This window comes from Carcharhinus amblyrhynchos, chromosome 27 (genome assembly GCF_965287045.1).
Source record: "Carcharhinus amblyrhynchos chromosome 27, sCarAmb.v2.hapA, whole genome shotgun sequence".
Taxonomy (NCBI): Eukaryota; Metazoa; Chordata; class Chondrichthyes; order Carcharhiniformes; family Carcharhinidae; genus Carcharhinus; species Carcharhinus amblyrhynchos.
In genome coordinates this window covers 33,076,298-33,103,232 of record NC_137350.1, presented here as the reverse complement: position 1 = coordinate 33,103,232, position 26,935 = coordinate 33,076,298, and the positions used below count along the sequence as shown (strand labels likewise).

General features: G+C 41.6%; 1 protein-coding gene across 2 annotated transcripts in view; it reads right to left on the bottom strand.

Moving 5' to 3' along the window:
- LOC145358994 (F-box/LRR-repeat protein 20) overlaps positions 1-26,935 on the bottom strand; it is a 133,451-nt gene that overhangs the window by 9,116 nt on the left and 97,400 nt on the right. For both annotated transcript variants that reach the window (XM_080213352.1, XM_080213351.1), the window contains 8 exons: positions 24,202-24,270; positions 20,299-20,394; positions 15,334-15,460; positions 14,788-14,862; positions 11,650-11,780; positions 10,910-10,970; positions 10,408-10,452; positions 2,517-2,573 (listed from right to left, as the gene is read on the bottom strand). In XM_080213352.1, coding sequence (XP_080069478.1) covers positions 2,517-2,573; positions 10,408-10,452; positions 10,910-10,970; positions 11,650-11,780; positions 14,788-14,862; positions 15,334-15,460; positions 20,299-20,394; positions 24,202-24,270 — 661 coding nt within the window. The remainder of the gene's footprint in view (positions 1-2,516; positions 2,574-10,407; positions 10,453-10,909; positions 10,971-11,649; positions 11,781-14,787; positions 14,863-15,333; positions 15,461-20,298; positions 20,395-24,201; positions 24,271-26,935) is intronic.

Here is a 26,935-nt window from a genome sequence, read left to right as displayed (position 1 = left end):
TTACAGAACTTGGGCCTCCACAACAGTGAACTGTCAACAGCCAGTTGCAGCCAAAACATTGTGATTTCCAAGAAGAAACTTTAGGAGCTAAAGGGAAATGGAGGGGAAGGTGCAACGGGCAGGCAGATTTTTTTTTTCTCTCCCTAGTCTTGTAAATTCTCCTGGCCAGCTGGAAGCAGGTCTCCTGGCCTTCCTGGAGTGAAAATTCTGCTGTTGGTGGTTTGCTAGCTAGCACCTAGAGTCTCTCTCACTCTCTTTTGGGAAGCTGTCCTGACTTCAAGCTTGTCTATGTGTGTATCAAGAGGACTGCAGCATCCAACCAAAAGACTAAGTTCCTGCATCATGTGAGCATTTGTAATTTGTTAGTTAAGAAACATATGGAATTTGTTTGGTTGGAATGATGTTTAGCTGCTAAGGTATAACAGCAAAATATCATTCCAATCCAACCAAACAAATCCCATATGTCATAATATCATTTTTTTTCTTACTTCTAATTGGTAAAAGTTATTGATAATTTTCTTTCTATGTATGTTAACTGTACACTTAAATAAACTGTTCGATAAAAGCTCCCTGGTGGGTCATTTGAATCGTACCTGAAGTGAAGGATCTCATGCTTACGTCAGTCAAATTCAAACTGCAAAACTTATGATCCAGGTGCACTTCACAAAACACTTTGGAGTTTCTGACCTGAATTTATAACAATATGATCAGCTATGATCATGACAATTAGCAGAACTGGCTGGAAGACCCAAATGGCCTATTCCTGCTTCTATTTTCTATATTTCTAACTCCTGTCCTTTTGTACAGCATAAACAGGGGCAGAGTTAGACACAACAAATCTGCTAATGGTAGATATCAATCATAAGCAACATTTTTAATAATCCAACAGTTGAGCCACTCAAGTCCACAGGTGCAACTGCCAGCTTAAAGAACTGATGGAAACTTAAAAAAAAAACCAATCCTGCTATTTGGCTCAAGATCACTGCAAGCAAACGTCCTGATGGCCAAAGTAATTTCTGGCCAAGCAACAAGAAACTTGGCACTGTTCTGTTCTGAACAGATTTAGTAGCCCCAACATAGACTTGACAAGGGGAAGGGAAGAAAGGGAAAAGAGCAAAGTGATAAGATAATAGAGCTAAGACGTGCAAGTTACAGCTTTGAGAGCACATTAAAACACGACTACAATTACACAAGAACCTCTTAAGCAAAGCACCTTATGAAAATTGGGTACAGTGAAGAACAAAGGAGGCCAGAGTTCAAAGATCTTTGCTGATTTTCTTGAAGATGACTGATGGAGTTGATAGAGGGAAATCCTCCTTTGGAGGGCCCAGAACAGTAGTACATAAAAATTAGAGCTAGGCCATTTACAGGCAATGTAAGGAAGCCGACTCGCTAATTTTTACAGATGCGCCATAGAAAGCATTCTTTCTACATGTATTGCAGCTTGATATAGCTCCTGTTCTGACAGATTGCAATAAACTACAAAGTTAAAGTAAAGTTTATTTATCAGTCAAAAGTGAGGCTTACCACTGCAATGAAGTTGCTGTGAAATTCTCCTGGTCACCACATTCTGACATCTGTTCGGGTACGCTGATGAAGAATTTAGCATGGCAAACTCTCAAAAGTGCAAACTTCATACAGACAGCAACCCAAGCTGGGAATCGAACCCTGGCACTCTGAGGCAATAGTGCTGACCACTGTGCCGCCCACATATTGTGAACATAGCCCAGTCAATCACACATACCAGCTTCCTATACATTAACACTGTTTACACTTCCTGCTGCCTTGGGAAAGCAGCAAGCACAATCGAGGACCCCAAACATCCCGGACATTCTCTCTTCAACTTTCTTCCATCGGGAAAAAGATACAAAAATCTGAGATCAACTGACTCAAGAACAACTTCTTCTCTGCTGCCATCAAACTTTTGAATGGATCTACTATATTTTAGGCTGATCTTTCTCTACACCCTAGCTGCAACTGTAACACTATCTTCTGCACTCTCTCCTTTCTTTCTCCCCTATGCACTCTATGAATGGTATGTTTGTATAGCATATAGGAAACAGTACTTCTCACTGTATCCCAATACATGTGACCATAATAAATCAAATCAAATAGAGTGAGGTTTATAGCATGGAAACAGGCCATTCGGCCCAACTTGTCCATGCCACCCTTTTTTTAAGCCACTAAGATAATCCCAATTGCCACATTTGGCCCATATCCCTCAACACCCATCTCACCCATGTAATTGTATAAATGTTTTTAAAACACAAATAAATCAAATCCCTTCCTCAAAATCAAAAGTGATAATCTGGAACTGAGCGTCAAAAAATAAAATAACTGTCGAGGATCAACTGAAATCGTCAAAATGGAGTTTGATGGATTATTTTAAGGCAAGAGCATTAAGAGAATGAAACAGTGGTTGGTGGATGGGATTTCGATACAGATCAGCATGACCTAACCGAATACGCTCGAGCTGAATGACCTGCTCCTGTTCCTATCTTTCTGTTTCTACTCACCAATACTTGAAGCCGTGGGCAGTAGATTGAAAGCTGAATTAAAGTATTGTCTGTAATCTGTCAAAGAAAAACAAAAGTAAATTGAATACGTGAACATAGGATATTGAAACCTACTGCTTCAATACATCGGCTTTGAGATGGGATCGGCAGTGTGTGGCTACACTGCCAAATTTTTGGATGACTTTTCTGGTACAACGGATAGAGCAATTCTCAAATGTTTTGATGAGTGTTCACATCACTGGTTGCAGGAGCATCAAAATGCTAAACATTGGATTATCTTTCCTGAAAACTTTGTTATCTTGACTTCATTCATTCTTTGAATATCAGTAACAAGAAGTCTGCCACCAGTTTGTTCTGAGTTAGCAAGATAGTGGGCAGGGAGGAAGGGAACAATTTCTTTGGAGGGAGGGGAGTAGGGTGAACTGCACATTTGAAAAGTTATCATTTGTAGGATGCGAGCTTTGCTAAAGGGCCAACATTTGCTGCCTGGAGTTTGATGTAGATAAAAGGTTTCCTAGGGCAAAGGGGGTTTTCTTCCCCAAAGCACATTATTGAACCAGTCGGGCTTTTACAACCATTTTGGCAGCTTTGCAATCACGTTTGCAGGTACCAGCTTTGTATTTGCAGATTTCCTTTATTTAAAAGGAATTAACATTTTCAACCAATATGATTGAGCCCATGTTTCCAGCATTGCTAATTGAGCCACGTAACTACCACATAATCATGGGGTGGCCCGGTGGCACAGTGGTTAGCATTGTTGCCTCTCAGCTCCTGGGACCTGGTTCGATTCCCGGTTTGAGGTCACTGTCTGTGTGGCGTTTGCACGTTCTCCACTTATCTGCGTGGGTTTCCTCTGGATTCCTCCCACAGTCCAAAGATGTGCAGGTTAGGTTGATTGGGCAAGCTAAGCTGCCCCTTAGTGTCGGGGGATTAGCTAGGATAAATGCATGGGGTTATAGGGATAGGGCCTAGGTGGGATTGTGGTCAGTGCGGACATTTGGCCTCCTTCTACACTGCAGGATCTAATGATCATACCCACCTGGGTTCTTGCTTCCAGCTGAGTCCCATGGAGACTCAGCTTCAAGCTGCCAAATGCAACCTTATTGTCCCACTTAGTATGCTGGCATGTTTTGCTCTGCAAAATGGCGATACCTTACACAGCACCACTGAATTCCAGGTACCCATCTAAAGAATAGTTACTTGTACGAGTAATATACCCTTGTTAAGAGTCACAGTCTTCAGAAAAAGGGAGAAAATGGGATGATGTTGGAATGAAAATATCCAACTCGTTACAAGTTACACATGACATAAGCTGCATTTTCAGTAGCAGCTTTGTCTCCACGCAAATATGTTGCGAGGAAAAATGAAATTACAATCGGTACAAACAGAATTTTGTATCATTCCACAGATTTTAGTTGAGCTACCTTTATTTTTCCAGTGTTCTGCTGGCCCAACATTTTTGCAATACTGCAAAAATGGATACATCATAGATTACCCATTCACTGGCCAACAGGTGACTTTACATTGTTCTGTACTGAAACAGTTTCACACTGGTTACTGTGATCAGATACTTCAGGAAGTTTGCAATATTCAATGATAATGTCCGGCTGGAATGAGGTCAATGTTATGTATCATGGACCAGGGATTCCATTGGATCTAACAAACACTTTTTCCCAGAAAAGCAATGGTAGCTATTTTCCTATTCTTTCATGTGATGTGAACATTGCTGGCAAGGCCAGCTGTGGTTATTCATCCCTAATTGTTTTTGAGGTTCTACAGGATTTCTATCCAGGATCGGACAGCGTGGTTGTTTACTCAATAGAAACAGAAATTTGTTAAAATTGTATCCTGTAACATGAATGAACTACAATGTGGAGATGCCAGCATTGGACTGAGGTGGGCACAGTAAGAAGTCTCACAACACCAGCTTAAAGTCCAACAGGTTTATTTGGTATCACGAGCATTTGGAGCGCTGTTTCTTCATCAGGTGAGTGGTAGGGGAGACAGCGGCATAATGACATTGTGACGAGACTAGTATTTCAGAGACTTGGGGCAAGGTCCAGGGAGCCAGTTCAAATCCCACTATGGCAGATGGTGAAATTTGAATTCAATCACTCACCTAATGAAGGAGCAGCGCTCTGAGCTTGCAATATGAAATAAACCTGTTGGACTTTAACCTGGTGTTGTGAGACTCCTATGAATGAATTAAATATGCTGATTTTTGGTGGCAATTATTGCATGGTTATATTTCATGAAATATCAAAATATATTTTAAAAGTGCATCTTTAATCATGAATTACAAAATGATGCTTCAAGATTTTAAAAAAGTATGAAAAAATGTACTAACTCAGATGCTGTTAAACAAAGTTTCTATCTTCTGTCACGCCCAGTAAATGCATATTGTATTCATAACTGGAAACATGGACTACATTGACTCGAGATTTTCTTGAATTGCTAACTCAAAAGTGGATATGAAAAGCCAGCTACGATGGTTGCCAAGGGTCAGGTGACTTTCGCAATTTCTCCAAACACTGCCTCAAGCATCTAGAATGTTCCTAATTGAATGACTATGGATAAGTTGCGCCATTTAATGGGCATATCAAGGCAAAGAAAATCTGTGGAATTCACATCTTCTGTTGTTTAGGGATTTATCCAATTGACTTTCAGACTCCTCGAATTTAATACTTGACAAAAAAGTTAATCACAAATTAAGTATAAATAACTCCACATTCATTCTTCATTGTGGAGCAGTGACTTCCAACTTCAAATCATTCTGGGTGAACAAAGAAGTATTGATCATGTGACTGAAACTGGCTACAGAAAATAAATTTCATTGCCCCAGGAACCAAGGTAAAATTAGGCAGTCTGCAAGCAAACAGAGATCACAGCAGAAAGGGCAGCAATAGCTATGCCTTTAAAAACTGCAACATCTCAATCTCTCTCAGTTTCTTCCTTTTCAAATCCATCAGTACGGAAACATGAGCTCCTGGTAAGAACATTGCAAGTAACCGGATGAAAATCCACCTATTTGGGAGTTTTTTTTTGTTTATATCTCCCATTCAATTTGATCAAAGTCCAGTTCAATCCATCAAGTGAGACATTCCAGATCCAAGCTGACAAGACAGGCCTCCCACTTCCTATCTTGGGCTTGATCTACATGATCTAAGCTGATTGGAGAAGGCATTGCACCTTCTCCAAGGTTTGATCTCATCTTCATCTTAGCCAAAAGGCCGAGATGCTGCTTTAAAAAATTGCTTCAAATGAAGCCTCAGTGTAACCTCATGACTTCAACCAACTGCAGGACGTCAAAACTACACTTGATCTTAGCCACTCAGCATCTTTGGGGAAATGCTGCAACAATTCTCATGTACAAATCCAGCTACTGAATCTAGCTCGACTACATTTCTTCATTGGACCTGTAAGGTATACTTTTCCCCAAGGCAAGCCGAAAACATGAATTACATACTGTCCTTTTGTGACTTTTAAACATGTACTGTTCTCTTTATCTATATTTTTTCCACTCGAGCATGTGCACAATGTGAGTAACATAATGTTATACTTTCAGGGTAAATGCACAAATAAATAATCCTCTCACAAAAGCTATTGGTTATTCAAATTGACCACATGCTCTGGAGTTAAGAAACACATGCACTTCCTTTCCAAAGATACACAGATTGTAGAGAGCAAGGGAAAGGAATTGGGGTTACAATTCTTGCTTATCCCTGTCCACAGCACTAACATCAAGGAATCAAAATACGGGAAGTCTGTAGTGGAAAGCATGTTTAACATCTGCATAGAAAGCCAGATCAGTTTTGTTTGGGTCTCATTAGCCATTTGTCCAAAGAATACTGGGCTGAATGTAATTTCTTAAAATGCAATGACCATAGAAATTGCATATTTTGTGATTGTGTATGAAATTTTAGATGGAATGCCCCAGTTTAATTGACTTGCTTCTGCATGAGGAGGTTATGGGGTCCAGACAGAGTTTGAATTCAAATAGGTTACCAAGCCAGTGCAGCACTGAAAGCGAGTGTTGTATTGTTTGGAGTGCCTTCCTTTGGAAGTTCACCCAAAACCTTGCGTGTTTCAATCATTGAGGTCAACACTGAGCATCTCATGGTCAACATCCCTCCCCATCCACCCCCTAATAAAATAGACCTATTGGTCCTTCACTTCTGCAGAATGCTGCTGGCACAAAATGGCATCTCTGCTTGCCCATATGAAGCTCATTTTGAGAGTTACTATGACTGTAACACTACATTCTGCACTCCTTTCCTTCTCTATGAATGTTATGCTTTGTATAGCAGGGCAGAAACAATACTTGTTACTGTATACTAATACATGCGACAATAATAAATCAGATCAAACATAAGCCCCCCCACTAACAAATGCAGAAATTACTTATAGATACACAATGTGAAGTACTTTGTTACTCATTCAACTATCAAGACCTTTCTGCAAATTATGGGCATCAATTCTGAATCCTGTCTTCCAGGCTAAAGATGATCTTGTTCATTTCAGCAGCTGCTTGGCAGAGTTTTAAAAGGGTTGAAGGATCAAGGTTTCTCATGTTTAGTTAGATGTAATCTTGACCGCATTGCTTGTGATGCAGATTACGGGGAATAGTTGATGCATCTGATAGCAACACTCTTGTGTTTAGTTTCCATTTGCGATTCTGCAGCTGAAGACAGATCAAGTGTCAGCTACAGCATCCCAATCAATTAAGCATTGTAGGTAGCTAGGCATTATCTATTGCACAAGTACAGTGAGTGGAAGCCGAACAAGAACAATTGCAAGCAAGAGAATCTAGAACGGGAAAATAACAATACGCCGGTGCACCAGGGGCTATGGATAGGAAGCAATGAGATTGCGCCTGTATTTCTCTTGAGAAACAAAAGAACTTAGCTGGGACTTTCCACCCAGGGTAATAAGAGATTTAATACTGATCTTGGGAGTTATAAATCAGTTCTGACTCCAAAAATAAATTTGCCCCGTGCGGCAGAAGTATCAAGTTTAAGGACACCACCACTCAATGATCCCTCCTGGTTGAACTGAATAAAATGTACTGCATCGGATTGCGTGAGGAAAGAAAACCCTCAAGTCAAGCCATCAGTAATTAAACCCACGTATAAATTAATCCCAATTTCATTGTTGATTGATTAAGGAATTTGCAGATATAGAAACATAGAAGATAGGAGCAGGAGGAAGCCACTCAGCCCTTCGAGCCTGCTCCGCCATTCATTATGATCATGGCTGACTGATCAAATCAATAGCCTTTCATAGAACTCTGCAGTGCAGAAAGAGGCCCAATGGCCCATCGAGTCTGCATCGAACACAATCCCACCTAGGCCCTACCCCCATATCCCTACATGTTATACCCACTAGTCCCTCTAACCTACGCATCCCTGGACACTCAGGGCAATTTCTTAGCATGGCCAATCAACCTAACCCGCATATCTTTGGACTGTGGGAGGAAACCGGAGCACCTGGAGGAAACCCACACAGATACGAGCAGAATGTGCAAACTCTACACAGACAGTGACCCGAGCTGGGAATCGAACCCAGGACCCTGAAGCTGTGAAGCAGCAGTGCTAACCACTGTGCTACCGTGCCGCCCCATTCTCCCCATAACCTTTGACTCCGTTCATCCTAAATGTAGTATGTGTATTAAGACAGTAAGGCATTGTGGTACAGTGGTTAGTGTTGCTGCCTCACAGCGTTAGGGATCCAGGTTCAATTCCCAGCTTCAGTTACTGTCTGTGTGGAGTCTGCATGCTCTACCTGTATCTGCATGGGTTTCCTCTGGGTGCTCCAGTTACCTTCCACAATCTGAAAGATGTGCTTGTTAGATGCACTGGCTGTGCTAAATTCTCCCTCAGTGTACCCGAACAGGCACCGGAGTGGGGGGAGGGGATTTTCATATTAACTTCATTGCAGTGTTAATGTAAGCCTCATTGTGACTAATAATTAAATATTAAAGTCCAGCTCAGATCGAGACAGCACTGTATTAAGTGCAGCTTTGGGACTGAGTTAAGGGGCCATGATATGGAGATGCTGGCATTGGACTGGGGTAAACACAGCAAGAAGTCTGACAACACCAGGTTTAAATTGGACTTAAACCAGGTGTTGTCAGACTTCTTATCAAGTTAAGAGGGCAGAGGCAAGACCAGCTGTCACCCTGCCCCAGTTCCAAAATGATAACCCTTAAAGCAGGCAATACTAAAAACCAGAAGCTATATCCCAATGGTTCCCAGATTTTGGGGTCAAAAGATCTGAGGGTGCAACAGTGGCTACATTGCTCGGACTAAGCTTTTGACAGCTGCAATTCCCCTTTAAATATTCAGGGGTCTTTTTTCTGTTGGAAGACAGGGCTTATTAATCTGTTCTATAATGCCACCACAACAGAAGCCTGTAAAAACCTGAGTCTGTTTTTTCAGGGCAAACAGTTTTAATCACCATCTCCTTGGCCACATTTTCACTCTGGGGTCACCACAAAGTCTGAGGCATTGAAATGGGGTCACATCGGGAAGTAGTCTGAGAAATACTTCAGCCCATTCCTTGATCAACACGAGGAGAAAAAATGTTCCAGCTCATTCCAATTTCTTTTGGTGGGTGAAAAAATAACCTATCGATATGAGCAGTGCCACTGGCTGGAAATTCACATTCATAGAATATAGGAACAAAGGAGGAGCAAGTTATTCAGCCCCTTAAGCCTGTTCTGCCAAACAACCAGATTATGGCTGATCACCTACTTCAATGTCATTTTCCCACACTATCTCCAAATCCCTTGGTGTCATTAATCTCCAGAAATATTTCAATTTCTATGTCTCACACAAACTCCAAGATTGAGCTTCCATAGCTCCCTGGACAAGAGAATTCCACAGTTGCCTCTGGAATGAAGAAATTCCTCCTAATCTCAGTCCTAAAAATGGCTTGCCCCCTATTCTAGGCAGTGCCCTGGCTCTAGACCGTAGCCAGGGGAAACATCCTTCCATCATCTACTCCACTGAGCCCCGCTTTTGTATATTTCAATGAGATTATCTCTCATTCTTCGCAACTCTTCAAGGATACAGGTCCAGTCTCCTCAATCGTTCCTCAGGAGACAATCCTGCCATCCCAGGAATGCCTGTTCTTGGGCAAAGGGGTCAAGACTATACACAATGTTCCAGATAGGATCTAACTAAGATTCAAAAGCATTTGAAACAAGGCATTTTTAACTCCTGCGCTAAAACCAAGCATACTATTTGCCTTCCTAATTGCCCACTATTACCTGCATGATAGCTTTCAGTGACTCATGTTCAAAGAGACCTGGGTGTCCTTGTTCATCAACACTTCCCAGTCTCTCAAGAAAGACTCTGCAATTCCATTCCTCCTACCAAAGTGGATAACCTCACACCCAGCCACATTCTTTCATCTGCCATGTTCTTGCCCACTCACTAAGCCTGTCTAAATTCTCTGGAAGCCTCTTTTCATCATCCTCAAAACACATGTTCCCACCCAGTTTGTGTCATCCGCAAACTTGGACATATTAAATTTGATTCCCACATCCAAATCATTGATATAAGCTGTGAACAGTTGGGGCCCCAAGGACTGATCCTTACAGTATCCCACTAGCCACAGCCTGCCATTTGGAGACTGGCCCATTTATTCCTATCCTCCACTTTCTCTCCGTTAGCCATCATCAATTTGCGCAGTTAATTCGTCCAGCTAATAGACCTGCAGATTCTGTTTTCTCTCTCTCTCTTCAAGGAGGCATTGGCTCAGATTTAAAATCACGGTGTTATTCATCGACAGTGTATGGTCTGTAGCAAAATTGTTGTAATCAGGAAAATCACAATTACCTTTCATTTCACAGAACAAAAGTTTGTAAAAACTCTGAAAATTCAATCACCTGAACACACTCTTCCAGGTCCATCTTTTCAAGCTCATGGCAATTCTGCAAATAGAAACAGGCTGTATTAAGACAAAGCAGCACCTCCCCTGTCCCCCAGTACATTTATTCCTCTAGCAATATTTTTCTTTTAGGTTCCAAACTGTCTATAGGACCCATTGTAGATCTTACACCTAAACGTTGAATACCTTTCAACAAATCAAAAATTTGAGCGAGTGTAAGAAAAATGTCATCTGTAGACAACATACAAGGCCAAATTGTCTTACTCCTCTTGGGGCAAGGTGACACTATTGCAAATACACCTCGCTCTCAGTCACAGCTTCATCCTGAGTAGTTGCTCCTTTTAACAAGCACTTCATTAAGAAAACAGCCTCTGGTGATGCTGATGACTTAATGCACATTGCTCAAGTGTGTATTTTTCAAGGGCTAACCATTTACCCTCCAGGCATCCAAAACATTAATTCAGTGCACAAGGCTACACTTGGGACATCTGTGCACTTACCCGGGCTAATGTCGTAAATCCCACGTCTGTTAACTGTGAACATCTAGCGATCTCTAATATCCTGCAAAATAAAAGCAAAGTCAGTTAATGAGGGAAAACTCGAGTGACAATCTCACTATTTTGTCCTTTTTGGTCTACTTCTGTGGTTTTGCGTCATTACATGTACAAGCAGCGACATTAGAGGTGAATGTTCTATTTTAAAAAAACTGTTTTAAGGTATCCTGAGATTGTGAAAAGCACGATAAAATGCAATTTATTTTCTTTATCATGTCGTCAGCTCAAGTCAATTTGGTTCAAAGGAAATGACAATTAATGTTTAACTAAATTTCCTTTATTTCTTTACCTACTGCAAGCAAGATCAGTTATACATTTCTATCCATAATGATTTTATTTCAGTATTTATGAGATTTTTTTCCTTTTAAATTCAATAGTGTTTGAATTTAGCCCCGCGATTCAAAAACAGATCTGACACAGCAAAGCTTTCAGAATCCAGTGATCTCAGCTGACAAACTTCCAATCACTCCAGTGAATGTCGTTGGTTCAGGACCAAGACAGTCAAAGGGCAAAGCAAAATGTTACGAAAAAGCACAAAATAAAGGGGCACTTCTTTCTTATAGCTGATGTAAATGTAGAACGACAATTATAGTTTCGTATTCAAGTGGTTAATTGCACAAGGATGGCACTAAAAGGTCATTACTCAGCTGCTTCTGCCTTATGTGTAGTTAACAGACTATGCTTACCTAAGTCGAATGCAATTCTGTCCTAATGCATTCAAAATAGCATCGGTGATATTACTGCAGCCAGAGACGCAGAGTGACTGTAACTTATGACATCCTCTGCAAATTGTAATCAGTCCCTCATCTGTGATTTGCTATAAAATGACAGAAAAACAGTAAGTATTTACAGGTTGTGGCTCAAGTAGTGAAATGACACAATGCTGTCATAGGCAGTCCTCAATTTTATGATGTTCAAGTTACGACAAACATGCTTACAATATTTATAAACTGACATCCCATTTCGTCTTTACGACAGCGGTTTCAACATGTACACATGCACTGACTTTCTGCGCCACTCACTCACATGGCTGGACAGGTCAAACTGAATTCATTAAGTTGGAAATGAGCATTTTATTCTGCTAACTTTTATCATGGTGATTTTACTGCATTTACATGCTTATGTTGTATTGAATGCATGTTCAGTCTCGCAGCAGTTCAAGGTGAAACAGGCCAAGCCATCACGTGTCTGGCTTGTAGATGGCATGGTGGAGATGCCGGCGTTAGACTAGGCTAAGCATAGTAAGAAGTCACCTGAAGGAGGAATGACTCTCCAAAAGCTTGCACGACCAAATAAACCTAGTGGACTTTAACCTGGTGTTGTGAGACTTCGTACTGTAGATGGCAGACAGGGTTTGAGTCAGGAGGAGAGTGAAATCAAGGATTCTGCATCTCTTTGATCCCATAGATTTGATAAAAAGACAAGATAGCTGGTCAGCCACCTCACTGCTGAATGCCAAGCCTCTGACCTGCTCTCATAATAAGAAATCTTACAACACCAAGTTAAGAGTCCAACCAGTTTATTTGATAGTAATCTCACAAGCTTTCGGAAAAGGTGTTCGTCAGGTGTGTGGAAGGTTCTGATCAGAGAAGGGCATATAAAGTTACACACAGTTTACAAATTACTGATTAGAATTCAAGTCTTTACAGCTAACCCGCTATTCAAGTCTTAAAGATGCAGACAATGTGAGTGCAGTTCCGACGCGCCACAGCAAAAAACTGCGCCAACCTCCTCAGAAGACAAACACGGGACATGGTGGACAGAGTACCCTTTGTCGTCCAGCACTTCCCCAGAAGCTATGACACCTTCTCCGGAGTCTTCAACACATCATTGACGAAGACGAACATCTTGCCAGGGCCATCCCCACACTCCCACTTCTTGCCTTCAAACAACGGCACAATCTCAAATAGACTGTTGTTCGCAGCAAACTACCTAGCCTTCAGGAGAACAGTGACTACAACACCACACAACCCTGCCACAGCAACCTCTGCAAGACATGCCAGATCATCGACATGGATGACATCATCCCACGTGAGAACACCATCCACCAGGTACACAGCACATACTCTTGCAATTCAGCCAATGTCATCTACCTTAAACGCTGCAGAAAAGGATGTCCCGAAGCATGGTACATTGGGGAGACCATGCAGACGCTACGACAATGGATGAATGAACATCGCTCAACAAGCATCAGGCAAGACTGTTCCCTTCCTGTTGGCGGAGCAGTCACGGGCATTTGGTCTCTGATCTTCGGATAAGCGTTCTCCAAGGCGGCCTTCACGACACACAACAGCGAAGTCACTGAGCAGAAACTGACAGCCAAGTTCCACACACGAGCACGGCCTTAACCAGGATCTTGGGTTCATGTCGCACTATCTGTAACCCCAATGACTAGCCTGAGCTTATAAAATCTCACTTACTGTCCTGTCTGGAGACAATACACATCTCTTTAACCTATGCTAATGTTATCTCCACTCACATTGTCTGCATCTTTAAGAGTTGACTAGCAGGTTAGCTGTAAAGACTTGCATTCTAATCAGTATTCTGTAAACTGTGTGTGACTTTATATGACCTTCTCCGATCAGAACCTTCCACACTCCTGACAGAGGAACACCGTTTCCAAAAGCTTCTGAGGTTACTATCAAATAAACTGGTTGGACTCTAACCTGGTGTTCTGAGACTTCTTACTGTGTTTACCCCAGTCCAATGCCAGCATCTCTACGTCATGTCTGCTCTCATAGCCCAGTTCTGGTTAATGGTAATACCCACTCCTCCCCCAAGGATGTTGATGAGCGGCGTGGATTCAGTAATGGTAATGCCATTGACTGTCAAGAGGCAATGGTTAAATTCTCTCTTGCTGGAGATAGTCATTGCCTGGCACATGTAGCATCAAAGTTACTTGCTACTCATCATTCCAAGCGTGAATATTATCCATTTCTTGCTGCATAGGGACACCGACTGTTTCAGTATTTGATGATTCATAAACAGTGGTGCACATTCACCAGCAAACATCTCCAGTTCTGACCACACGATGGAGGGATGATCGTTGAAGAAAGTGAAGATAGTTCAGCCTAGGATCCTGAGGCACCCCTGCAGTGATGTATGAAGGTTATTGGCCTCCATCTTGCTTTCTATTGGGTATGACGCCTCAATTCCCCATGACTCTAATTTTGTTAGAAGTTACTCATGTCAAATCCAACATTTATGTCAAGATAGTCTCACTAATCTCACTTAACAGCATAACTGTTATTAAAAGGTTAAAACAGTTCCAAGTCATACGTTAAAATATTTTAAGTTTCAGTATGAACATTAAACAAAGAATACTTGAAATTAGAAATCTGGCTGAGCTGTACTGAAATCTGACTAATAATTGACAAAATGCAACATTTTTAAGCAAAAAGTAAAACACTGCTTCCAGGTAGCCTTCTTAGAAAAACAAGTTTACAAGATACATTCCTGGAAGAGAAGGGACAGTGAGTTAAACATTGGCTGAAAGCAAATAACTGTGGATGCTGGAATCTGAAACCAAAAAAGAGAAAATGCTGGAAAATCTCAGCAGGTCTGGCAGCACCTGTAAGGGAGAGAAAAGAGCTGACATTTCAAGTCCAGATCACCAGCTTTGACAAAGGGTCATCTAGACTCAAAACTTCAGCTCTTTCCTCTCTTTACGGATGCTTCCAGGCCTGCTGAGATTATCCAGCATTTTCTCTTTTGGTTTACAAGACACATTTTGCTCTCCTAGAGAACCCAGACAGTTAATAATGCAGGCCATCACTTTCTTGCAAAAGTTGAATTGTTTCCCATCTTCCATTAAGTGTACTTACAGAGCAGGTCTGTAGATTCAGTGTGACGAGCTCAGGACAGTGGGCCCCGATATATTTCAGAGCTTCATCTTCTAGCTGTATATGTAGCAAAGAGGTATAAAAAAGTTATTTAATTTAGCCATTGTTAACAAAAGAGTATCAGTGTCAACTAAAATTCAATTACGATAACATGTGCCTCTTTAGCGATTGATGTACCCAACCTTTAGGAAGAAGTGAGCCAAATAAACCTTCATTTTGTGACGAGAGAGAGACGACGAGGGTGAGGGGGGGGAGAGGGGGAACGAGGGTAATAGAGAGGGGGGGAACGAGAGGGAGGGAGGGAGGGAGGGAGGACGAGAGAGGGAGGGAGGGAGGGAGGATGAGAGAGGGAGGGAGAGAGGACGAGGGAGGACGAGGGAGGGAGGGAGGACGAGGGAGGGCGAGGGAGGGAGGGAGGGAGGAAGAAGAGAGAGAGAATCAATTATTGCCAGACTCAAAATTTATTTCCCATCATTGTTCAGGCAACCACACAACATAACCCTTAGTACGATAGATCGTTACACAGACCTGCGTACATCCTTTAAGAAACAGAGCCTTCAATCCACCGCAGCCTCTCACCAGTGCCTGGATCCCATCCTTCGTCACCTGGTCACACCAAGATATATTCAGCTGTTCTAGAAGTGGACACCCCTCACTGGAAACAAACACAATTCTTCAAGAATAATTGTAGACTTGCAACAGCAGTTTAAAAAACTGCAATTGTGATTTTAAGCAGTATAAAGCTTAGATTCACTGATCCTGAGCTTGCAGCAAGAAAGATTTCTTCACTGGGAGAACGTGTTGGTGAAAGGGCTATGATGCTGCTGTGCCAATTCTCTAAACAAACTTCCAAGTGCAGGATCACTGAATAAACTCTCAATAATAAAATTACATTGGTGGACTGAAAAACATTACTCCCTTTATCATGCTAAAAATGATAGAGTAAAATATTGTCATTTAAAATCAGTTAACTATAGAATAAAAGTGTGCAACAAATTAAGAGGATAGACCACAACAAGATGTTGACAGAGTCACAAGTTATGAGAACCAAATTCAAAGGATTTACAAGTCAACCTTAACATGCATCACTTTTACACATACTGTGCACATGCTACTCAAAGTTACACAAATCTGCGCACTCATTCTTTCCCCACTATCATAAATCAGGCATAATTTGGCAAGTGATGATATTATGCCATGTGATGACTTAACAATGGCATGGCATTTAACAGAAGCTACAAGGAGTGTTTACTTTATTCTATTATTTGAGAGTTCTCCATTGTATAAAAACATTCCACAGTGTTAGTTTTCACACGTACACCGATGACACCCAGCTTTAGCTCAATACTCTCAACTTCTCCATTGTTGCCAAATTATCAGACTGCTAATCTGACAGCCAGTAGTAGATGATCACACATTTCCTCCGATTAAATATTGGAAGATCGGATACATCGATTTCAGTCCACACCCAGAACTCTGTTCCCCAACTGCAGACTACATCCTTATCCAGGCAACATTCTGAGAGCTAATCAGTCTACTTGCCACCTTGATGTCACAGTTGACTTCGAGATGAGTTCCAACCACATATTTGCACTAAGCTTATCTTTTTCCACCTCATTGTCACCTGACTTCACTGCTGCCTCAGTTCGCCTGCTGCTGAAACCCTCAATCATGCCTTTGTTGCCTTGAGACATGATCACTCCAATGCACTCCTGGCTGGCCTCCCATTTGTACCCTCTGTAAACTTGGGCAACATTTAAAGATCTGCTGCCCTGGTCTTAAACTCTCACCCAAATCCCATTTCATCTCTAATCTCTGTGTTCACTGACCAACAACGTCTAAGCAAAATCTTTAGTTTAAAATTCTCATTCTAGTTTACCAAACCCTCCCTGACCTTTCCTTCGCTATCTCCATAATCTCTTACAGCCTCATAAACCCTCATATCTGTACTCTGGCCTCATCAGCACCCCCCCAATTTTAATCGTTCCACCATTTTTGGCCTTGCCTCCAGTTGTCTAAGCCTTGAGTTCTGGAATTTCCTTCTTACACTTCTCTTGTTTCACCGCCCTCATTTAAGAGTGTTTTTCAAATTCAACTCAAAGTTTTTAGCTTGTCATATTTTTATTGCCCCTTTGAAGTTCCTCGGGATGTTTAATAATATTAAGGCACAATAGGTGGCATGGTGGCACAGTGATTAGGACTGCCACCTCACACCACCAGGGACTTGGGTTCAATTCCAGCCTTGGGTCAGTGTGTGGAGTTACGCATTCCCCCCATGTCTGCCTAGGTTTCCTTTGGTTGCTCCAGTTTCCTCCCAAAGTCCAAAGATGTGCAGGTTAGGGTTAGAAAGAGTCAGAAGCTGCAATTTAATTGCAAATAAAATCAATGCACTAGATTACAAAGTGCTCAAGATTGCGATTAATTGACTCGAGTTTAGCTGCCGCAATCAAAGACACGTGCAAGACGGCTTACAGTTTATGATACAAACTCTAATGCAGATCATGCTAAATTGTCCCTAGTGTCCCGAGGATTAACAGGGCAAATATGTGGGATTACGGGAATAGGGCCTGGGTGGGATTGTGTTGGTGCAGACTCGATGGGCCAAATGGTCACCTCCTGCACTGTAGGAATTCTATGATATAAATAAAAGATGTTGTTGATTGGATCTGGGAAATTGCAGCCACTTGACAGTGAGCAATCTGTCACAAACTTCCTTTGAAATCTTTTCTGCAGTCTATGCACCCCTCTCTCACACAATGCAAGCATTAACTCACTGAGCAATGCCGAAGATCTGTTAATTCATTATAAAAAAAGAGCGAGAAGTGCAACTCTAATTTCCCTTGTGGTTCAGACATGTAAATATATCACGCTTATTGTGGTCGCAGGTCTTTAAAAATCAAACTTCCTTTTACAGCCACACTGATAGAGGGACACAGTTTCCTCACTAATCAACTACAAATGACTCCCTGATGATATCAAAGATATTGAAGAGGTTAAGACTCTCCAAGGAGCATCATGATCTTCAAAAAATTGGAACCTGCCGATTATGGAAAGAATCAGAAGCTGCAATTTCATCGCAAATAAAATCAATGCACAAGATTATAAAGCGCTCAAGACTGCGGTTAATCTGAGTGTTTAGTTGCTATCACCAACACGTGCAAGGCTATTTACAGTTAATGGTACAAATTCTAAACCTGCATTTGATTACATTGCATACTTGTATAACATATGTCCTCAGGTTAATTCAACCACTGGATAAAACCAGCATATACTGCCCATTCCTCATTGCTACAAGGGTAGCTTGCATCTTGAATTGCTATTTTGTTTAGTCATTGATACAACTAAGTAGCTTGCTAGGCTGAGGGGACATTGAGGAATCAACCACATTGGTACATGGCAGAAATCACACGTAGGCCAGACAAGGTAAGAATGGCTGGAGTCCTCCCTCGAGGCACATTTGTATTTTGGATAAAATGGTAAATCAACAGCTTCATGGTCACTCCAAAGAATTGTCAAACTGCACAAGTGGGAATTGGTCTCAAGGCCCCCTGGTTATTAATCTAGCAACATAACTGCTACCCTACCATGCCCAACATACTACCATTGATTGTCTGCTTTTAGAAATGTGGCCTAATGGATCCTGCAAAACTGTACTGCGCAGGAAAACGACTACTTCAATGTTCTCCTGCATCACAAAAACTAGTGCTTATAAAATTTTAGACTTCTGCCTTTAATGCAGCAAAAGACAGACTCTCTTTACTTCCCTTCAACTTTTTTTTAAAGCACCAGCCTGTTTTTCCCGATTGGCATGATATTTCACATTGGCATTACCCTTCACACAAGATGGTGTAGATTAGTAATCTGGGTTACTGTCATTCAGAGAAAGCTCGATAGGTTTTGGATATCATGCTTAGCAGTAAAAATATAACCAGGCCCAAGATCAAAGCATGACCTGACCTCACCTGACATAAAATGGGACTTCATCTTAAATTCTACATTAAATTTCATTTGGAGAACATTTTTATTTTGATACGATCATGATTTAAGTAGTAAAGCAGTCTTGTCTCACTGGATTGAGGTCTCATTGTACCATCCACAGCCAAAGAGAATGCCTGGGTATCCCTAGAAAGCGATACAGTTGTTAACACTGCTGCCTCACAGCGCCAGAGACTCGGCTTCGATTCCCAGCTTGGGTCACTGTGTCTGTGTAGAGCTTGCATGTTCTCCCCGGGTGCTCCAGTTTCCTCCCACAATCCAAAGATACGTGGGTTAGGTTGATTGGCCACGCTGAGTTGCCCCTTAGTGTCCCGGGATCCATAGGTTAGAGGGATTAGCGAGGTAAATGTGGGGCTATGGGGATAGGGCCTGGATTGAATTGTTGTCAGTGCAGACTCAATGTGCTGAATGGCCTCATTTAGAACTGCAGGGATGCTAGATGTCTCTAATATCCCCACCCTCCCTGAAGAATAGCATTACAATAAGCATTTAGTGATGCAAAGGTAGTGCGCAGACCCTCAATACAAACCACTGTCCCACCTTTTAATGCTGCTGTATGCCAGTACTTCAATAGTGTGTCACCAGGGTCAGAACAAACAATTACTGACATCAAATTGAGGAGCAGATGAAAGCATTTTGAGTTGTTAATTACTGTGATAAGTCCATACAGTTGCTTTTGGTCATGCAAGTCACATGATCTCGATGACTCTCCAGGGGTTTTGGGTTGGGGGGGGGGGTGACAAAAAGCCTACGTTTATGAGAGAGAAAGGAAACATTAGCTGAGTGTTCCAATTATCAATGTTGGCTCCAAATTTGAAGTAACCAACTTAACAAGAATTTTGTTGCCTCATTCTTCTTTTCTAACCTCCATTCTGCAAGCTATCATGTGGTGATTGAGCCTTACTCTGTTGTGTTGCCCTTAAAGGGACAATTACCATCCACTACTTCCCCGACATCAGCCTGTGCAGCTAAAGCTGCTGGGCTTTCCACATGGCATGGACCTCACCCCATTGTAGGTTAAATACCAGTGGCAATGGGTTTGCCTTCAAGTGGCCATCAATTAAGGGCCTCTAAGTCCAATGGTGGCTAGGCCACATGATTCCTTCCTTGCCTCTTCCCCCTAAAATTTCAGGCTAGCTGGGAGCAGGTAGTGGGAAGGCCACCCGCTGGATTTTATGTGCCTCAGTCATCTTCAAACCAGAAGCAGGGCAGTAGACAATCCAGCCCATCATTTTTCTGTTGGCGTATGGAAAATAGGTCCCTTTTCAAAGGCATACTGGTTCTTATCATGATCCAAATATTGTTAGAATATTTATATGACAATTATACATTTAAATCAGTGGAACATCAATAATTCAGCAATTTACCAAAAGTCAATGCCTATTGCCAGCACAAATTCAAGGTTACAGGCACACAGACACTAAGTGGTCTTAAGCCACACTACAAGTTAAACAAACACAAAACAAATTGGATGGAAACTCTATCACTGAAACTCACCTCAGAGCTTTCAAAGAAAGGTTTGTGATTGATGTGCATGAAGCTAAGTCCAGGCTTCTTAGTTTGGAGCAGAATTTACTTAGACTGGTACAGGTTCTGTAAAACAAGTACAACCTGTAAGTTATCAAGAAGCCAATCCTCATTCCACCTCCTAATTTTATTACTCAAGAGTAATTCTCCAATGATTTTGATGAGGTTCCGCCCTCCTTTGTTCTCTCCATTAGTTGTTGCCTGACCTACTGAATATTTCCAGCACTGTCTCATTCTTCCAATAATAGAAACAGCAAGAGACTGAAATCTTTGCAACCATTGTTTTAATTAACAGCAAGATTTACTTTCACGAAAGCCTCACATGCTGAGCTAAGTTAATTGAGCTCCAGTTAAAGAGTAAACTTATCAGGTAAAATGAAATGATCGTTCAGCATTTTAATGTCTTGCAATGTTGTTTGAAGTAGGGATCCTGGGGTGGATGGGGTGTAGAACCTGACACTGAAAAGGAACAAAATTAACTTCAGCAACTATAATTATAATTAATCTAGATGCTTTAACAATCTTGCAATTTCTACTGTGCAAATCAATTTATTTTAACCACAGCACCGGGCTGCATAATTGGATTGGAAAATTACAAATGCCTCTCCATTATTTAAAGAGGGTAAGAAAAAAAAATAGGGTTAGATCTGTCAGTCCCGCATCAACTGTGGGAAGTTAGTAGAACCGGGTATTTGGAACAGATTTGACGGAGCACTTGGACATTTGAGTTGATCAGAGAGTTTTCTCAGATTTCTTAACAGAAAGTCACATCTGACCAATTGAATTTGTTCATTTGATTTGTCACATGTATTAGTATACACTGAAAAGTGTTGTTTCTTACGTGCTAGACAGACAAAGCATACCGTACATAGAGAAGGAGAGGAGAGAGTGCAGTGTTTAAAGGATGTCACCAGCAAAGCTAAACCCAAGTGCCTATGTTGTCTGCATGGAATAGCAGAGGCATTTTGTCAGGCTCCTCTCCAAAGTGGCATAGTGGTTAGACTGCTGCCACAGTGCCGAAGATCCGGGTTCATTGACAGCTTTGGGATACTGTTTTTGAACAGTCTGTATAAGTTTCCTCTAGGTGCTCAGATTTCCTCCCACCAGTCTGAAAGACAAAAAAGACAGTAGGACTAGGGGGCACAGCCTCAAGATAAAAGGGGGGCGGTTTAGAACGGAGTTGAGGAGGAACTTCTTCACTCAAAGGGTGGTGAATCTCTGGAATTCTCTGCCCGTTGAAGTGGCGGAGGCTGCCTCGCTAAATATTTTTAAGACGCGGGTTGATGCGTTTTTGATAAGAGAGGGGATTAAGGGTTATGGGGAGAGGGCGGGAAAGTGGAACTGAGCAGCGACAGATCAGCCATGATCTTATTGAATGGCGGGGCAGGCTCGAAGGGCTAGATGGCCTACTCCTGCTCCTATTTCTTATGTTCTTATGACGTGCTGGTTAGGTGCACTGGCCATGCTGAATTCTCCCTCGGTGTACCCTGACAGGCGCCGGAGTGCGGCGACTAGGGAATTTTCACAGTAACTTCATTGCAGTGTTAATGTAAGCCTACTTTTGACACTAATAAATAAACTTTAAATTATTAGTAAAAATTAAAGCAAAGTTCATGATAACCTTGTGGCGTGGTTTTGAAATTGCTTCAGGAGTAGGAAACAAAATAGTTATTAAAAGTATGTGATCTGGTGACCTGTGGCTTGTAATACTCCAGGGATTTGCGCTTTTAGCTATATTTATAAATGATGTATTACAAAAAATGGAAGAGTTGTAGATCCAGGTTTGCTGATGACAGTAAGTTAGGTAGCTCAGTAAAGAGTGTACACAGAAGCAGAAAGTTGCAAAGGAACATTGATAGACTGCGTGGGCAAAAATGTATGAATGGAGTTTAATGTGGAGAAATGTGAAGTTATCCACTTTGGACCAAGGAAAGATAGGTTAGAGTGTTTTCCGAATGGAATAAAGCTAACAAACTCTGGAGGTACAATTTTGTATCCATTTGCAAAAATCACTTAAAACTGGTGGACAAATATAAAAGAATAATCAAATGAACTACAGGCCTTTACTTAAGTGGGCTGAAGTACAATGGGGAGGAAGTTATGCTTCCGCTGCATACAGCTTTAGTCAGGTCCCTTCTGGAATACTGCATTCTGTTTTGGGCACTACATCTCATGAAAGATATAATTAGCCAAGGAGAGCACTTACGTACCAGAATGACAAGGTCAAGGTAATAAGCTATGAGGACAGACTGAATAAACTTGGTTTATATTCCCTTGAGTAAAAATGATTTAAGGGTGAATCTCATTGATATGGCTAAACGATAAAAGATTTAGCAAAGCAGACAAAGGAAAACTTTCTTCCGGTCAAAGGATCCAAAACAAGATTATTCAAGAGCAAAGTCAAGAAGTGCTTTTGTACACAAATAGCAGGAGAAATTAGGAAGTTTCTTCGCAGAGGATTGTGGACGCTAAATCAGTTGAAGCTTTTAGGACCAAGGTCATTAGACTTTGAAAGGTAAGGGTATCAATGGACATGGAACTCAAGTGAGTAAACTCAGACATGATGTAATTGAATAGTAGACCAGGCTCAAAGGCCAAATGGCCTACCACTGTTTCCATATTTCTACATTCTATAAAGCTAGTTTCCCAGCATCAGTGATCCTGCTTCATCAAAAATGCTTTAAAAAAAGTCAATTTATGCTGTGACTACAATTTATCATCAAAAAAGCACTCAGATACTTTTGCATTTTCCTCCTCTCCCTTCAGACCATTAACATATAATCCCACCTCATGCCACACTTCATGTGGGAACAGGCTATTCAGTCAAGGTCAGAGTGTATTGCTGCTTTACAATTGCACAAGCTACTTATATTTTTTTTATTCGTCCAGCATTTATTGCCCATCCCTAGATGCCCCTTGAACTGAGTGGCATTTAAGAGTCAACCATATCATTGAGAGTCACATATAAGCCAGACAGGGGCAGCATGGTGGCACAGTGGTTAGCACTGCTGCCTCACAGCGCCAGGGACCCAGGTTCGATTCCCAGCTTGGGTGACTGTCTGTGCGGAGTCTGCGCCTTCTCCCTGTGTCTGCATGGGTTTCCTCTAGGTGCTCAAGTTTCCTCCTACTGTCGGAGAGGTATGCTGGTTAAATGCATTGGCCATGCTAAATTGTCCCTCAGTGAACCCAAACAAGCGCCTGAGTGTGGCAGCCAGGGGATTTTCACAGTAACTTCAGTGCAGTGTTAATGTAAGCCTACTTGTGATACTAATAGAAAACAAATCAGGTAAGGATGGCAGATTTCCTTCCCGAAAAGATATTAGTGAACCAGATGGGTTTAGACATCAGTCAACAATGATTTCATGATCACTGGACTTGAATTCCAGATTTTTTTTTAAATTCAAATTTCACCATTAAGCCTGGATCCCCAGAGGATTACCTTGGGCCCCTGAATGACCAGTCCAGTGACAATACCACTGCGCCACCACCTTCCCTTACATGCACAAAGTGAAAGGTAACTGTTAACATTTCTACTCGAAATCAACTATAATATCAAGGAAAAGCTCGTGCATTACCACGGATGAGGCCTCATAAACCAGGTGTAAGTACAGCTCGCCAGAAATTCACACCTCTCCAGTTATTTTTGCAGATTAAACAGTGGATACTTCGTTTGGGAAATGGGGTAAAGTGTTTTTCTTAAATAAATATAGCGTATCCAGTGAGAGTGATCACTTCCTAATTTATCCGTTTTTCCTTGTCTTTCCAACCAATGTGGCCTCCTGCACTTCAACCTTTGTTTTTCTTTTAATACAAACCTGGATGAGGAGCAAAGGTTACAGCTCGCTCTCAAATTACTGCATTCAGCTTACTTACGCGTCTGTGATTTTTGTGCATCCATTCAGATTTAATTGTTCAATATTCCTGCAGTTCTGAGCAAATGTCCTAGAGTAACAAAAAACGAGAACAGTTACAGTAAAATGCACTTAGAATAAACGGAATATTTCCAGCAAGTGCATATACATATATACACACACACATACATACACACACACACATTGATGCTGAATCAATATTCTTCTTTGTGCATAACAAACAAAAACTTCTTAAAAATACCCTTTGTGTAACAAATGTCTCAAAATGCTTCACAGAAGTGTTATCAAATACAGTCAGTCATGTTCAGAGCATTAATTTGGCAGAGTGGTTAGCACTGCTGCCTCACAGCGCCAGGGACCCGACTTGGGTCACTGTCTGTGTGGAGTCTGTGCGGGTTTCCTCTGGGTGCTCTGGTTTCTTCCCACAGTCCGAAAAACGTGCTGGTTAGGTGCACTGGCCATGCTAAATTCTCCCTGGGTGTACCCGAACAGGCACCACCGGTGTGTGGTGACTAGAGAATTTTCACAGTAACTTCACTGCAGTGTTAATGTAAGTCAACTTGTGACAATAATAAAACAAAAGTACAAAAAACTGATAGGCCCACAAAGTTTGACAACACGCAATTGGACTTCTATCTTTTCCCCTACTGTTTAATTCAACTGGTACTTTTCCCTCATGGCTCAAAACTATTGCTGGGCAAGATCCTACTGGATATTTCTAGTTGGCTGAATATTATGCTACACAGTAGTGAAAAAAATAGAGGAGAGGTCTTTCATTGGTAGGGCAAACATCCCATCTTTCACATCAATGAAAGATGAACATTATGCATGGCCTACAGTACAGTACTCAGATTATTCTTGGATTAACCTTTAACTGTGGACACAGCAGGACGAAGACTGCAAACTGGCAAAGTAATAATTAGCTGTGGCTAGTTAAGCTTTCATATTTCCTGAAGTTAATGATTACTTCCCTGGATTCACTATGAACAATATATCCATGTTCAAAGTTACCAGTATCCAACAGATCTCTTATTGCTGTTAGTATTATACAATAAACAACCAAGTCTGAGTTTACTTTTCATATTTGAGGATATCTACTACATCATCTGTTTGAAAGTTATGCTTTTGAAAGAAAAACTGATGAATGATAAATTGTAGAAATGTTTTCCTTCAGGCAAATATGCTGCCCTTATGGAAAACACTCAGGTTCCAGGTACAGATGTCAAAGTTCAAAAGGTCCCAAATAATAACATCACTTCAGTAGGCTGAACGACAAATAAAGTTCACCACAGGAACAGGCCTTTCGGCCCTTCAAACCTGTGCCAATCACAATGCCCTAACTGAACTTAAGAACCTTCCACCCTTACTCGGTCTATGTCCTTCAATTCCTTTCTTATTCATGTACCCATTCAGGTGCCACTTAGCCTGTTTCCACAACCTTCTCTGGCAGCATGTTCCAGGCACCCACCACTCACTGTGTGAAAAAGCTACCCTCCATATCTCCCTTAAAACTTTCCCCCTCTCACCTTGAACCTGTGCCCCCTTGTAATTGACAGTTCACATTGGGAAAAGGCCTCTAACTATCCACCCTGTCTATTTTGTTGACGTCTATCAGGTCTCCCCCTCAGCCTCTGTCTTTCCAGTAAAAGCAGTCCTAGTTTATTCAACCTCTCCTCATACTGAACATCCTTGAAACCAGGCAACATCCTGGTGAACTTTCTTTGCACCCTTTCCAAATCTTTCACATCCTCTGGTAGTGTGGTGGCCAGAACTGCATGCAATACTCCAAATACAGGCTAACCAAGGTTTTATACAGCTGCAACATGATTTCTCAATCTTTGTACCCAATCCCCAGCTGATGAAGGCAAGCATGCCATATGCTTTCTTAAACATCTTGGCCACCTCTGTTGCCACTTTTAGGAACTGTGGATCTGCACGCCCAGATCCCTCTGTGTTAACGTTCCTAAGGGTTCTTTCATTTACATTATAATTCACACCTAAATTTGATCTTCCATAATGCATCGCCTCGTATTTGTCTGGATTAAACTCCATCTGCTATTTCTGTGCCCAAGTCTCCAATCTATCCATATCCTGTTGTATCTTCTGACAATGCCTAGCACTATCAGCAACTCCACCAATCTTTGTGTCATCCGCAAATTTACTAATCAGATCCTCCACACTTTCCTCCAGATCATTTATATATACCACAGAGGTTCCAGCACAGATCCCCTCAAAACTCCACTTGCTACAAATCTCCATCCTGAAAAACACCCACTACGCTTCTATCTTCTATACTCTATAATCAAGCCAGTTCTGTATTCATCTAGCCAGCTCACTCCAAATCCCATGTGATTTTAGTTTTTGCAGTTAGTAATGAGACATTACTAAAGTCTATATATGCTACATCCACAGCCCTTCCCTCATCAATTATCTTTGTCACCTCTTCAAAAAATTCAATCAAGTTGGTGAGACATGACCTTCCCCACACAAAACCATGAGGCCTGTCACTAACTATCCATTTTCTTCCAAATGTGCGAACATGCTGTGTCTCAGTACCTTCTCCCCACCACTGAAGCCAGGCTCACCAGCCTATAATTCCTGCTTCCTTTCTTAAACAAAGGAACAACACTGGCTACTCTCTAATTCTCTGGTACCTCACCTGTGGTCAAAGATGATATGAAGTATTGCCATAGTAACCTATGATAGATCCCATCTGGCCCTAGGGACTTGTCTAT